The following is a 17,111-nucleotide window of genomic DNA, read 5'->3' on the forward strand; positions in this document are numbered from 1 at the left end:
TTATTTTTACCAGCGTGAGAAATATGGACTTTAATGTACATGTGATTTTATTTTACTTTTTATTTATTTTCTCTCAACATTATTAAAAGTATATTTCTATATAATATATAAAAAATATTTTACCTATAAACTGATTTATTAAAATGTATTCATCCAGGCAACGTTTTTGATGGAATAAACACTCACCCAAACCGTATATTATTATTTACTCAAGCAAACCACATTTTGGGTTTATTCTCCTCAAACGGCCTACACTCGTATTTCTATATTTTTTTCAATTTTTTCTGATTATTGATGTAATTCTTTATAATGCCCTAAACTCAAAAATAACTTTGAAACCAATACAAAATCTAATTATCCTCAAAATTAACTAGTTGTTAGTTGATACCTTCCTTTTATTAATGTTTATATTAATATTATACTTAAATAATTTAATTCATATTTTAACGGTTGACATTATGAAATTTAAATGGTAGTATAATTATTATATTCAAACTTTTAATTTTATATCGATTAATCATTAAAAAATTATATAAAATTATGATAATCAAAATAATAAATTTTTAATTAATTAATATTATACATTTATTATAACAACGGGTCTACTCCAAAACCTATGATCGTATTATGTTATATATATATAACATAAAATATAACACTGTTCTATTGTTATATTTTTCATTAAAAATAAAGGTTATTTATTATATTTTTTAATTCATAGACATCAATTTAAGTTTAAAAAGTAAAAATAATTTACGTTTAACATTTAAATAGTTAAATAGTTTTAAGTAAAAATATAAAAAAATACAAATTTAAAAATTCAAATCTGCAAATGTTTTAAATTCTGATCAGAGCGATGAATGTGATGATTTTACAATGATATAGGTATGTTTTTTAAATATAAAAGATAAGAATTAGATAGAATACTTTAATTTTAAAAAGGAAAATGGGAATTTTTACGCGAATCCAATATATTTATTTAAATAACCGTGTTTTAACTATAGTTGGTTGTATGTTTTAATGTCGATTAAATTATTGGAGAATTGCCTTGTATAAATAAATTTGGATAAATAACGCATGAGCTATTATTTTAAATAGGCTTAGCAAAACTTACAATACTCTATATACCAATTTTTTTAACATTCAATATTTATGTTTTATTTGACTTTAATACATTATAAGCAACTTAAAGTTTTAATTATATTAAAATTATTTATTAAAAACACTTTTATACAAGTATTTTTTTTTTATTACATTGATTAATAAAATTAAATAAATTATGTGAGCTAAACAAGATATATGATACGTGACATATCTTCATAGAAAATATAAAAAACAAATAAATATTCTCATACTTTCTATGAAGTATGGACGTAAGATTTGAGTATTGACTTGGCAAAATGACAATTTTAGTTTGAGTAAAAAAAAAAAAATTATAAAACAACACAGATATGATCGTCCCATTGATTTTTTAATAGTTGATAAACATTAACAAGAATTAACAATAAATAAATTATACAAACGAATAATTTATTTTATTATTATGTTTTACACGTAGAAAAAATTCTTGTTGCATATTAAGATATTTTTAAGAATTACTCATTGTAACGATTAATTGATTGCTAAATCATTGTGAATATATTATGCTATTGAGTGTTGATGGTTACATCCAAGAGTACATCTTGATAATCTTGAACTTAAGGTCAAACGCCAGAAAACATTATATACTTAGGTATTTTTAATAATACTAAACCTTATTAGTACACATGAACATTTAACACATGCACATTGCGTTCAGTCGATCGATGATCATTCTCCAACGAAGGTGCTAGTCATATTCCATTGTTATGTTGTTTAAGTTCAAGTTGCTGGCTGTTGGAATTTTAATATTCCTAAGCACTTTAAATAATTGTAAGTTATTAATTGAAAAAAAAAATTTATAAATATCTTTTTTTTTAATTGCAAAAGTAATATTATAAATATAAATACCTACAAATTGTTTTTATGTGGGAATAATATACTAAATGAAAGTTTTATGTGAATAATGTGTTATAAGTATTTTAATCTTTTAATCCAAGCGCAATTCATTGATGTACTTAATTGTGTAAAATGTTAAATAAATGTATAAACCTAATTATGCGCATAATAGATATCGACTTACTGTAGAAATATTAAAAACAAATTATTTTTGAAATTTAAATGTTTAAATTTTATTAAAAAAATATAATATTAATAAATATTACATTTTGACAATTTTTTAGTTTAAAAAAAAAGTTATCATATATTTTAATACTAATATTAATGCTTACTTGTCTAATAGAATATTAAATTTATAAAAATTAAATTCGAAATTATGAATAGATTTAAATGTTACATCTGTAAAATTTATAATTACCTTTGGAGTAATAACCTAGTTATGCTTGTTACAAATCAAAACAAAAATAAATAGAATAAAAAATAATTCAATTTTTAAAACAATAACACGATAGTCGAGTAAATTTTAGTTTACATTATATACATAGATTTTGAAGTATAATATTTAACCGTGCTATAAAAAATTGACAGTATTTTACATCATTTTTAAAGAACTCAATATTATTTTAAAGTAACATATGAAAAAACCTTTAATTCGATATACAATAGCTTAAAACATGATATCTACAAGGTATTATTATTTGATGATAACTTTAAAGTTATCTAATATTTGAAAAATAAAAAGTTTTAAATTTTGAGCGAAGCTCATTGAACGGTTTTACAATGGTGTGTATTTCTTATTGTATATGTAGACATGATTTATAGCAGAAAAAGGTTTCAATATTTAACTTTCAGAGTAGATTCTGATAGAAAAATAAATCATATTGATACTTTTAAGAAGTCAACATTGAAAATTCACAATACTGTTCATAATAATCGGATAAAAAAAAAATTGAAATTTTTAAGGAAAATTAATTTTTGAAAAATAGATTTTCTTATTTTATTATAATTAAAGATGAACAAACGTAGATAATTAAAATTTTCGCCAATTATTTATGTTATATTTTTCTATATATAGCATAACATAAAAACCATTTTGACTCTTTTAAAACTATTTATAGAGATTTACAACTTTTAATTTGTTTTAGTTTTTTTTTATAAATTTTGATAAAATTTCACCTTATCAAAAATAATATTAAAAATGTATTAAAAGATTCTTCATAAATTGTGAATATTCAAAATTATTAAAGATACATCATGACATTGATTTTATATAGGCATTTGAAGTTTAAAAATTGTGAATTATTTTATAGTTAAAAATGTGTAAAAGCATAGTTTTCATAGGATTAAAACTTATATACAAATAATTAAATTTTATACACACAACGATATGATAAAAAAATAAAATAATCAAGAGATGGAATATTAAAATAAATTATTTTATTATTATTATTATATCACATAATATAATACTTAGAAATATATGACAGACCGTCTTTATTTAGAATCGTTTTTATATACAATTATTTATCATCAAATTCAAATTTAACACATTATTATAGTGACTTACTTAATGATAAGAATTAAAAAATATACAGTAGAGCAATTATCTTATTTTATTTTTTTAAATTTATTTTTTAATAATAAACATAGAATTAATCAACAGGGTTATTACTTATATAATATTGTTTGTTTAGAATTACAGTAATAAAACAAGCATATTCACAAAAAATACAAATTTAATTTAACTTAAAAATTATTATTTTAGTAGCTGCTATATAATTTTATTAACAACACAAAACTTATTTGTCAAGCAACTTTTGTAATATTTTAATGTTATAATATTTAGAAAAAAATTTGATTATCAAGCATTGTGTATAACATAAATATTAGTACTTTAAAAAATAATTTACAAATATGAAATTTGTAATATTGAGGTTTAAGTTATTTCTAAATTATGTATTCTTATTTAATTGTTGACAGGTAATGGACAATCACCAAATCCTTTAAATAAAATAACAGGAGCCGTTAAAAATGTTGCAACAGACGTTAAAGATTCTACCACATCGATATTGCACAATGTTCAAGATGTGTGCGAAAAGATTGGTGATTGCGTTAAACAAAATGGGAATAAAGTAGTAAACAAAACTATTACGATAACAAAAGAATCACTACAAAATGGAGCCACCATGGTGAACAAAACTATTACGACAACCAAAGAGACACTTAAAAAAATTCCATTAAATTCTATTGAAGAAATAATAAAAAAAGCTAAATGTGTGATACCCAAAAATGCAGATAACCTCCTTAGAGCTTCATTACTTCAGCAGTGCATTTCACCCAGTCTTGGTAAAACACAAAAATATATTTTAAGAAAATAATAGTTTTATAGAAGTTATAAATGCTGTAATAAACAACTTAATTATACTCATTGCTATTGATTTGAGAATTAACATGGGTAAATAAGTATTTGATTTAGTGATAAACCTTTCATGCAAGTCATATTTATATAGAAACCTGATAATATCTGTAACAATGGGATATTGACTTTTACAGACGCAATCATTGACTAAATTAGTGAGTGTCGTATGTAATATTATAAAAACACAATCCAAATATATTTTTCATATTTTCATAACTTTTTCACTAAATAACAACAAATTTGTAGTACTTATGAAAAATTATATGTAAACAATTAAAAAATCATTATTTTACATCATTTATTTACGTTTGATTATATTTTAATTTTAATATTTAGCTAGATATATTGTTATACATTAAAGTATAAAGTTAATAAAATGTTTTAATAACAATTCAGATTGACAATATGAGATAAATTTATTAGGATTTGGAAATGAATCTAGATGTTTTGATGAACTTGGTTGTTTTCCAATGGAATATCCTTGGACTTCAAACTTAAGACCTTTTCCACAACCTATGACACCTGAAGAAGTAGAAGTAAAAATTTATTCGTTTACTAGGTACTTTGTGTTTTTCTTTAATTAATCAATAAATGTATGCATTTACAACTATTAATTAGCAATATATATGTTTTAGAAAACAAAATACTCGGTATACTGTGCAATTATGGCCAAATATTTTACTAGAAGAATCAGACTTCGATCCTGAGAGGCCATTTACTGTTTTTATAATACACGGATTTAATAGCAATGGGGAAAATGATTGGATGGCTGCTCTTAAAAATGCATACTTAAGACAAGTATAAAATAATATGAATAAGCAATAATACACATAGTTAGTTGTAGATTAAGTATAAATTCTAATTTGAACTTATTTATGTTTTCTTGTTAGCGTGATGCAAATGTGTTCTTAGTTGATTGGGGAAAAGGGTCAAAGCTATTTAATTATTTACAAGTTGCTTCAAACACAAGGATTGTTGGTGCAGAATTAATTAGGTAATATTAAAAATTAAATTTAAGAGATAAATTAGATTACTGTATTCATGTATCACACTTATAAGTAAATGTATTTATACTCTAAATTATAAAACTAACATAAGCAACTAAACAAGTAAGTAAATTATTATAAGAATAAATAACTGACAGATTAGATTATGATTAACCATTGACTTTTAGTTATTTTACAATCGGCTAAATGTAATTTATTCTACCTATTCATATTTTTTAACTGGTTTCATGGTTAAATATAGATAAAAATGATCATAATAATATAATAATTTGTGAATTTTAGAATTAACATTTTTTTGATGAACCATTCAAATTAATAACAATATTAATTTTTATAATTGTATAAAAGACAGATTTTATTATATAAGCATATAATAACAGTAGGTATAGTATAACATACAAACACCAAAAATTTTTTCTTTTAAATTATTTAAATACAATGTCAAACTTTTTTTCCTTAGGTTTGGAAAATATCTCATTGATCATTATCAATTAGATCCACTGAAAATCCACATAATGGGTCATAGTTTGGGTGCTCATATATCTTCATATTTTGGTAAAGGTATCCCCGGTGTAAGTCGAATAACAGCATTTGACCCAGCACAACCAGGATTTGAAGGTTGTCCAAAGGAAGTACGATTAGATAAATCAGATGCTCATTTTGTTGATGTTATACATACAAGCTGTAGACCCACAATTCCATTATTAGGTTTTGGACTAATCACTCCCGTAGGTAATTATACGAGTTTTGTACTCATGTGTATTATCAAAATTTGACGCATTCTTATTATTATTTTAAATTTGATAGGTCACGTGGACATTTATATGAATGGTGGTTTCATACAACCAGGATGTACTTTACCTCCAATAAACGAAGTAAAATTAACAAGTATTTCGGATTTAGCTGCTATTCCTGCTGACGGTAATAATATTTTTATTCGTTATTGGACATTTTTAATATGACTGATAAACAGAACAAATCAACATAAATCAATGTAAATAATTTTAAAATACCATGGGAAATATTCAATTATTCTAATGTGGATTTTGTAAGAACAGAACACTATAATTAATTTTATCAAATAAAATAATACGAAAGATGAATAAAAAATATATATATATGAAAATAATAAATATATTTCAAAACAAAACATTATTAATGAAATGATACAAAACCTATAATAGTGAGTAAAAAAGCTTCTTGTATGAATTGGTAAAAATAGTTTGGTTAATGGTCAAATTTTACAAAATTAATTTATAATAAAACTATTGGTACATTGATCTCCATTTCTGAATAATAATAAAATATTATAATACTAATTATTTAGATAAATATGTTTAATACAAATAAATTAATTCAGAATTAAGAATCGGTGTGGTATTTACCAAGAAACAAATATATAAATTCACAATAATGAAAGAAATAATCGTTAAATCTAAAAAAAACGGATAAATGAAAAATCTCCCAAACAAGTATAATATGTATAAATAGTACATAGCTAATTAAAATGTTATTTAAGAATCATTTTAACTTGAATAGCAATAGACATACCTCAATAGTAATAGTTATTAACTTAGTTCTAAATACTACTTAATTATACAATATAAAATTTGTATTATTTATTAAAAAAAAAAAAAATAATAATAATAATAATAATAATAATAAAATTAACAATTTATAACCTCATTCGTTATTATATATTAACAATTCAATTACCGATTGTTCTTAATACAATTGTAAAATATACTCAGTTAAAAATAATTTAAAATAAATAATCACTGACCCCATAAATTAAATAATTCAAAAAATTTATAAAATAACAATTAAGTATTTTAATCAAATTGTTCATTAATATAATTTGGTTTTATGATATTTAGTACTAGGAACTTGGGTTGCTTGCTCACACGGAAGATCGTTTTCGTATTTCATAGAATCATTAGAAGACAATTGTACGTTCTGGGCTCAGAAAATAAAATTATTTTCTGCTATTACTAAGTATGATGTTTTTTTTATGTTTTTTTACATACGCATAAAATTAAATTACTTTTAAAGTTTATATAATGCATTGTGTATTTCATAGTGCTGCAACTGTCGGTCAACTTCAGCCTATATTGATGAATATTGACAAATGCCAATTTAATGAATGCGTACCATTAGGCTTAAGTACTGATCAATATCCAGGCAGAGGTGTTTTCATTGCAGGAACTGCATTTTTTGAACCTTACTGTCGTAAGTAACATTTTTATTGAATATATTAATTTTAATAATTTAAATAAAACTTAATGAACTTCATATGTAATTATATTTCTTTAAATTTAATACCTTTAAGAAAATAATAAAAATATTTGTAAATGACGTATCGTAAAGTAGTGGGTTAAAACTATTATTCAATACATCAAAATTATAAATATTATAATTTGTCATGTCTATAATTTTTTTTTTATGATTTTGATTATTTATTTATAGAGAAAAATTTGGAAACAGACCGAATAATGAGAAAGGGATTCAAAAATTTAAATTGAAAAATTAAAATCCGACATCATAAAATAAAGGTAAATTAGTCAAATTTTCATGTAAATTAATAATCATACTATACTTAATGATTGTATAATTTAATGTATTAATAAGAACCCTAAAACATACATTTTAAAAAGTTGTTGATGAACTGAAAATAAATATTTTCAACAATTTTTTATGAAGTAATGAGTAAACATATTATTTACATAACCATTTATAAGTTAATATATTTTATAGGTAATTTAACTGAGATACACTATAAAATTCATGGTTAATAAGTCATGGTAAAATTTAGTATGTATTTGTTGAATAATAATAAGTACAAATAATATGATACCTAAATAACGTTGTATTTGTATTTTCTAAGTATCCTAAGGTTTATCCCATAAGTCATATGTCTAATGTTTGTCATTTAAACAATACTACTGATAATAAAATCTAGTACTTAAACATCAAATTTAAAATACAGCAAAACTTACAAAAAAATATTGAAATAACAATGAAAAAACACATAAAGAATAAATATTCACTATAACCTAAATTTATAGCTGTCCATAAAAATATCATTATGTAGTTTAATCAGCAAACGCTAATTAATCATAATTAGTTCGATTGTAGAAAAATTAGTTTGGTAAGTAATAAAAGTGAGTCTTAAAATTTTTAATACATATCCTTGAATGTTATACAAGAATAATAATAAAATTATTAATATACTTATGTAGGTAATAAAATTTTACCTAAAAACTGTTCAAGTAGTTTATATCTTTTTGTTTTTTTTTTTTTATTTTAAAAAACTGTTCAAGTCAATGCATATTATTACAATTTCTAAAATCATCAATAACATTTATAAATAACTATTCTAAATTGAAGAGCTTTTAGCTTCTTTTATTCACAATCGGTGTTTCACAGCATAATAAATACATTTTATAAAGAATAGAAATTTATAATTTTTTCTTTTAAATTAATTTTTAATTCTTTTAAAGTCAAAATAAGGGATTTTTGATATGATTGTAAAAAAAAGTTAAGCTGTAAAGAGTTTTAATTTCGAATGAAATTCTATAGAAAATAATAAAAGCTTGTACAATCTACTAATTTAACCTTGTAAACTATAAATTTGAATTTCATGAATAAGTTTTATTATCTTAACATGGATATATATAGTGTATTTTGTGCGTATTTACCATTCAAGCTAAGAATAGCTAAATAAAGATAAAACATTTTACGACATATATAATATATAATGAATCGTTAATGAAAATCTTTGTTTAAAATAAAATGTACAATTAACTTATGAAAACAGCATATTAAAAATTTAGTTTATTATTTATTATTATCAAATATAATTTTTAATATATAAGTAATTTTAAGAGAATTTATTTTTGAATTTTTATTTAACGTATACCTATTATATTTTTAAATAAAATTATACAACTTGATTTTTATGTCTTTCATATTTTTAAATTTGCAGTTTAATATGGTATTGGAGTTATTATTAAAAATTTTAAATGTTTATTATTTAATTCATGAAACATAACAATTATAATTCATAACAATTAACTTTTAAATTAATTTTCTATTGATCGAAGGTATAAAATAAACGGAAATTATAAAAGGAAAAGTTTTTGTTTTATACAAATGCACTATTGAAACAAACGTGAAAGTAGCTAAGTTTATAAAAAAAAAAATAAAAAAATAAAAAACAAAAAAAATCAAAGGAACCTGCTCCTTAAACATCAAAAGGGCGGTATCTTTCAAAAAGAAAATATATTTTTAATACGCGTCTAATTCACTTATTTGGCAAAAAATCAATAAAGTTCATTATATTGAATAAACCTTCGACGTTAAAAAAAACGTTCTTAATCTTATATATATTTTATAAATTCTCTATATTGATATAATTTAATTCTAAGTGTTTTCAGATATGAAACAAAATATATAATAAAATAAGACATAATAATTATAAAAACTTACAGGCATTATATATGTATATACATAACCAATAAAAAATAAAACTGTTCGATATAATTAAAATAACAATAAACAAAAAAAATAATAAAACTTATGAATATGTAACCAATTCCTAGTAAAAAAATTATTATTAAAAAAAAATAAAAATAATTTTCAACGTTGGTGATGATATTTAGGTAGAATATCGAATTTATAATGAGTAAAAGTAAAAATTCAAAATACTGCAAGAATAAATGAAGTATTTAATCGCTCTATTGTACAATAGGTGTTGATTAGACCTCATCATTGAGGAGTAAGTCACTAAATTGTATGTGTTAAATTTGAATTTAACGAAAAATCATTGCATATAAAAAATGAATTTGAGTAAATACGGTGTGTTAGTCTATAAGTTGCATGTTACTTGCGTCCCGTAAGATAGTTGATAAAAATTTGGAATATTACAACAAGTAAGTTGCGTCCCAAATGCTCGAACGCAACTTACCTATGACATTTATTGGAAGGTTATTTGCGTCCCAAACGATAATTTTGGTTAGAAATCAACAATTTTGTAATTATATTCTAAATAATTATATCTCTAAAGACTAGCGTTTCTCTCCTCAAATATGGACTGAATATTTTACTAGTCTTCGGCGAACCTCTAACTCATGTGAATCGTTTCATTCGAAATATAATTCTTCATTTTATCATAACACTAATATTTTCATGTTCATTAAGATACCAAAAGAATTTCAAATTAATAAATAAATTCTAATGAACAGTTTGAATTAACAAAAAAAAAAAATATATATATAGTAGTGACCAAAAAGATAAAATAAAATTTATTGAAACTCAAGTTGTTAAACTTAACAACAAAGAAATATGTTATTTAGTAATAACTATAAATGTATTACTAATGTTTACTTAATATTGATCTATAACAACATTTATAAATTTTTTTGGTTCAATTTTTTTTTTTTTTTTTTTGATTATATGACATTATATATACCTGTGTTTTATTTTTGTATTATCTACATATCTTTTTTTATTAAATACAACAATTTGCGTAACTACACCTAAGTATATGGTTTTTTCTTAAGTAAGTATGCCTAACTATAAAATTTTATCGTTACCAAATTTTAATTCGTGACGTGATTAACACATCAATATATACGACAAGTAAAATGCGTCCTAACAACTTGGACGCAATTTACCTCTGGTAATAATTAGCAAGTGACTTGCGTTCAAACTGTTCGAACGCAGGTTATCTGTTATTATCAATTTGGGACGCAAGTAGTATGCATCAAGTCTATACTACTCAACGTATTTTAAAATTCAGATACTAACTAAAAAGAGTAAATTAAATTACTGCCTTCGACATTTCTTTCAAAGTTTTTTTACTGTTCAATAAAATTATGACAAACAGATAAAAGCGATGGAAGTTAATATGCTCGCCTAAACTACAAAAATTTACCAATTATTTTGTTGTTTAAAATGCATATAGTTTTTTAGTTTTTAATTTTAAGAGCTTAAGATTTAATATGTATTATGCAATCCCTTTCATAAGATTATCTGACAGAATTGTATTTTAAGAATATCAAAAATATATAATCTTATTTCATTTATAACCTTCTAATTTTTAGATCTTTACGAAATCAGATATTTATTTATCAAAATAAATTATAAAATACCCATGAAAATAGAGGCTAATTCACCTTATCTATTCAGAATTTATTTTTATGAGCAATTATTTTTTATTGAATTCAAATTAAATATACACATTATACTGATTTACTGCATGATGATAGGTACACTCAAAATCTAATTTATATCAGAAAACCTTTCCTCGGTTTTATTGATGTTATTTTTCAGGGGTTTCTTTTACAACAGTTTAAATAAATCATAGTAACATTTTTTTTTTTAATTATTAGTATTGTATATAAAATGCAAATTATTAACAAACCGTCAGAAAATTACTAACAAATATATTTACATTATGTTATAGCTATAGTTGTGTACATAGAGTCATAGCGTTATTGTTTGTAAGCCACTCAATATTGTACACAATGTTCAACAAATATAATTAAAAATTTACAAGCATACGACTTTGGGCAGTCTACACAGTATTTATAAAAGAGCAAAATATTTTCCAGAGAACAAAAATATATTATTATAAATTATGTTTGTAACTATATAAACTATATAATATTATGTTTATGAACGTTAAAAACAACAAAATACGATTTGATATTATATTTTATTTGTTATTATATTTATGTAAGTAACTAAATTAAACGAATTCCTTACTATTTTTATAAGATAAATATATATATACTTATTTATTTCTAATATATTTTAAAATTGTATAATTTATTATTAATTTTAAGAATTTTTTGACCTAAATAAAAAAAAAATTAGAATATTTATTGTTTTTATTTAATTACTGAAGATAGCTTAACTCTATTCAATATGTTTATTGTGTATATATAACATGTAGAAAGAAGAAAAAAGTTTAATATTTTGTATACAAGAGGATAATCGTAATAAGTTAACATCATGTGTATATTATTATAATTAGTTTATATAAATAGTTTTTTTTAGAAAATTATGTCTATACTCGTATATTTAATTTTATTTAAATTTATACAAAGTAATTTACTAGATCAACAGAAAATAATATTTAATAATTGATAAATTATTTTTATGATAATATTTTACTTATATTATATGGTTTCAATTAAAAGTTAACTTTTTTTTTAATTGAAAAAATAATAATTAAACTTATAAAATATACTTCTAAATTACAATAAAACAAATAATTTATACTTATAAATTTAGATTTATAGATCATTACACAATTATATTTATAAAGGAAACCCTTCTTTTTTATTTTATTCGATTAAAGTAAAAAATTGAAATTAGATTTAAATAATAACAATAAAAATAGACATTAAATGCCAATTATATTAATGACAATAACTTTATATCATACTATGCTTCAAGTGTCAATACTATATATTTAGCATAAAAATTTACATGACCAAATTACTACATAGTATATACTATATACTGATAATGTCGTTGTCGTTGTATAAAAAAATATAAGCAAACAAACTATGTCATATATATATTTATGTTGGTATTGTATAATTTTATCATAATTTGCTAATTAGATACAAAATTACAAACATTAGCATTAAAAAACAAATAAACATTTGTTCATAACCTAAACACAAATTTACTTACTCAAAATAAACTATAATTTTATAGCTTACAATAATTTTTAAATACATAATTAACATAAGTTTCAATTTAAACGTTTACATTTACCTTTCTTTTAAATTTAATATCTACAATAATACACTGTATTAACTATAATACACTATACAAGTAAATTTACTTCATCATTCAAGCCTCAGGAATACGAAGGTATTTATTTCAAATAAATTCTACCGCCATTTCTTGGGTTAAATTAAAACTTACCTGATTTAATGTTATCCTACTCCAAACCACCAGAGTGCACTAAATACTTCATACAACTCAAGAGGAGGGAATGCTTTTGTCAAATCCCTTACACGTGATCAACTACCAATGTTAGTATTCATCATTGGTCCCAACACAGTAGTCTGGCAGTGCTTTCAATTGCTATGAAGTTTACAACATGGTTGTTTCCGTTTTTTTTACCAAGTGAGTACACATAATTTTTAATACTTTTTATATAATTTTAAATGATCTTTAAATATATTAACTTCATTCATCTGCAAATATCCGTAATATAAAAAAATAATTAATAAATAAATTTGTTTAGTTAAATTTAACAAACTACAACCAAAATAAGTACTATATAATAATGATCTTCGTAATTTAATTTGTGATTCAATTTTTAAATAAACGTTAGTATCAGAGTTGTAAAAATTATAGTCATATAATCTATTTAAAATGTAAAATGCAAATTAAATTTTAAATTTTACTGTAAAATGTATTTAAAATCCAAAATAAAAAATTCAAAAATATATTTAAAAAGATAAATATTTGGTAGTAATTAATATAAATAAAGTATAATGTATGTGCAATTATAATTTGTATGCTGATGTATAATTATTACATAATAGGTATTAAATAAAATTTAAATTATGTATAATCAGAATTTGCTAGAACGAAAAAAAGTATGAATAAAAATTAAAAATGTTTGACTTTGTGTTGGTATTTTATATTTTACTAAAAAAAATAATGACAACCTATGTAAGATTAAAAATTAAAAGTATTAATTAAACCACAAATAAGGTTTTAAAATATGTATATACAATGTAACAACATAAATTTCAATTAAATATATTGTATTATACGAAATTCATACATATTTTTACCAAACTTGGTAATGATAATATATTTCTTATAAACAAGATTGGTCTATCATTAAAGATATAATAAACATTATCAAATATACTTTTAGATGTAATTTATAATTGAAAACACGAGTAAATTAATGTTAATCTACGGAATTATTTCATAAAAATAAATTCAAATACATAATACCACTATTTTCTTAAATGATTTATTTGGCTCATTCATCAATAAATATAGAAATATTATTCGCAGTTAAGAATAAAAAAACACATAATAAGAAACATGAAAAATGTATTATTGTTCATATAGTTAAAGTAAATATAGTTACTTAAAATATCATTTCATCATTTCATCTATTTCAATATTAATATAATATGTATGATTTTTTTAAACTAACAAACTAGCAAATCCTTTATAATGGATTGCTAGTGTATACAAATACATACAAAATAAAATTTTATTAAAATATTTTAATAAACAAAAATATTACGCAGTATTAAATTACTTTTATTATTATAACTTTAAAAATATTTCTTAAATAAATGTTTTTTTTTTCATTATATATAATAATTTCAACAACAAAATATTTTTTAAAAAGTATTAAAAATCAAATTAAAGTAATTAATATTCCTCGATAATTTGATTTATCTATTTTAATAAATTACATACCATTGCCTTTGCCTATTTATTAATTCATATTTTATAGCTTAATAACTTTAATATAATAAATCTTAAATATTCTTATCCTAATTATCACATATTATTAAATTAATTATTTGTTTTTACAAATTAAAAAAAAAAGTATTTTATACTATTTTTAATTGATTTATGTTATGCAATTATTTTTTTTTTTTAAATTTAATTGATTAATATTCAAACGGAACAGTATTACCGGCGTATAAATACATTTAATAATTTAAAATATTAACTTAAATGCTTAATTAATATATATCAAATAATTTCATTAATAATCTGCTCAGATATAATTGTACTTTAAAAATAATGTTTACATATTTATCACAATACTTTAATATTACAGTGGTTAAAATTCTATTTATTAGTGAAAAGGTTTTAATTTATTTATAAAATGCTATCCTTTGCAAAATTTTATTTTTTTATTTTAATTTCAAAAAATGGACTTAATTTGCCTATTCATCGCGCCGTGTTAGGATTTTACTAAAATAATAAAGGGTATATTTATCTAGATTCTAGAAAGCAAGTGTTAAAAAAGGTGATAATTAAAACGGTCAACTTTAACAGAGTGAGTATAATTATTTGCGAGTATTTAAAAGCTAAAAAATAAAGACTTAATATTAAATCATAGCAAAATATTGATTTCCAATTCATAAAACATTTAGATTCTTTATCATTACACCCAGAGTAATAAATCCTCTCGATAAAATTAATACACCAAAACAAACCTACATTAACAATATAAATAATGAAAAGAGGAAACAATTTCTTAATATAATAGTTTATTAAAGATTTATCATAAACATATCATTATATCAGTATTACAATAAATCTAGAATGATAACTATATAGTTCTTTAACATTTTAATTAATTATTTATATACTATAAAAATAAAAAATTTCTTCACATATTTATATCATATTATGGCATAATTTTTAATAATTTTCGATACAATATTTAATATTTAATATTGTGTTAAATAACGATTTTTGATTACTACTTTACTATATTAAATTGATTATTAATAAATTTCTAGTAATTTATTTTATTTTTTTTTTTTAATTTTATACTTTACATTCTAATTGTACCAAATAAATAACATTTCATTTTTTAAACAAAATAACATTTTAAAATTCATTTTCAAAAAAATTTCATAATATAATTTCTTAAAAAATGATTTTTTTATTTTATTTTTTGAAAATTTTTAGTAAAAATAAAATTTAACCAGAAAGTTAAAATGTATCTATGAACTTTCACAATAATTTAAATATTATTTTTTGATCTATTACATACACATTTTTTTCCAATACTTATCTAAAATAGATTTTAAGTAAAAACTTAACTAAAAACATTTATCACTCTTGAACTCTCATTCCTTCAATATTCGGCAAATAGGAATTTTTTCTTGATTTTAACACATAATAGTGTGACAACGAAAAGGAAACGAGAAAAAGTACGTGTTTAATGTAAAAAATCTTTAGTGTTTCATAAAAATGACTTTACTAAGCTCAAAGCTATTAACCTTTATATAAACACTACTTTATTTTCTGAATCATTTATATCCCGTATAAAGTTTGGTCAGAATGGGATTTTTTTGTAAGATGTTGTCATAATATTAAGCCAACTCTTAAGTGTTATTATTTATTTGCATATTCCCATGTGTATTATGAGCTGAATAATAAATAAAAATAATTTGAAATGCATTTACTTTATTAAGTTTATTAGACTTATGAAAAACAAAAATTATTAATTATTTTAAAATATGGTAATATCAAATAATATACTATTTACTTAAAGTGTACAGTTCATAGGTAATCATTATTTGGGAATGATATTATTCCATTATATTAATCTAGTAAAAATAATTATACAGATATAAATGATATTATAGCTATATTAGAATTGTCTATCAAAATTCATATTTGACTGAGTTTTTTATTAGGTGTAATGAATAGAATGTCTAATTTTTCTATTTTCCAATAGTTAATACAATTTTCAACTACTAACAAGTTAGACAGATGCAGTTATAAAAAGTATAATATTAAAAATAATTAGATAAGTGTACAATTTTTTTTAAACGTTAAAATTTCTTAGTCTAGTTTTTAATTTATTATGAATTTATGATTTCATCAAGATATTTAATAAAGTAAAAACTCGTGATATACTTTAGTTATAAATTTACTCTTAATGTCACACACAACATGGA

At 21.1% G+C, this 17,111-nt stretch overlaps 2 protein-coding genes across 2 annotated transcripts in view; both read left to right on the forward strand.

The window, feature by feature from the left end:
- Positions 1-1,773: 1,773 nt before the first annotated feature.
- On the forward strand, positions 1,774-12,051 carry LOC112601040 (inactive pancreatic lipase-related protein 1-like). The gene is made up of 11 exons (XM_025348441.1): positions 1,774-1,911; positions 3,958-4,323; positions 4,820-4,955; positions 5,032-5,194; positions 5,287-5,390; positions 5,864-6,135; positions 6,211-6,324; positions 7,281-7,398; positions 7,484-7,632; positions 7,870-7,955; positions 11,870-12,051. The coding sequence occupies exons 1-10, from the start codon at positions 1,848-1,850 to the stop codon at positions 7,923-7,925; spliced, it is 1,542 nt and encodes a 513-aa protein (XP_025204226.1). The 5' UTR covers positions 1,774-1,847; the 3' UTR covers positions 7,926-7,955; positions 11,870-12,051.
- Positions 12,052-13,482: 1,431 nt separating this feature from the next.
- Positions 13,483-17,111, forward strand: part of LOC112601097 — a 43,005-nt gene continuing 39,376 nt past the window's right edge. Inside the window, exon 1 of the mRNA XM_025348525.1 lies at positions 13,483-13,551. Within this exon, the coding sequence (XP_025204310.1) occupies positions 13,512-13,551 (40 nt within the window). The 5' untranslated portion in view covers positions 13,483-13,511. The remainder of the gene's footprint in view (positions 13,552-17,111) is intronic.

This window comes from Melanaphis sacchari, unplaced genomic scaffold (assembly GCF_002803265.2).
Source record: "Melanaphis sacchari strain LSU unplaced genomic scaffold, SCAv2.0 Contig74_pilon_pilon, whole genome shotgun sequence".
Classification (NCBI taxonomy): Eukaryota; Metazoa; Arthropoda; class Insecta; order Hemiptera; family Aphididae; genus Melanaphis; species Melanaphis sacchari.

Bases quoted from the DNA above. Each gene is read 5' to 3' on its own strand.
- LOC112601040 (XM_025348441.1), top strand. From the start codon at position 1,848: ATGTTGTTTAAGTTCAAGTTGCTGGCTGTTGGAATTTTAATATTCCTA. The intron at 5,391-5,863 runs GTAATATTAAAA...TTTTTTCCTTAG, and splicing joins GTTGGTGCAGAATTAATTAG to GTTTGGAAAATATCTCATTG. The intron at 6,136-6,210 runs GTAATTATACGA...TAAATTTGATAG, and splicing joins TGGACTAATCACTCCCGTAG to GTCACGTGGACATTTATATG.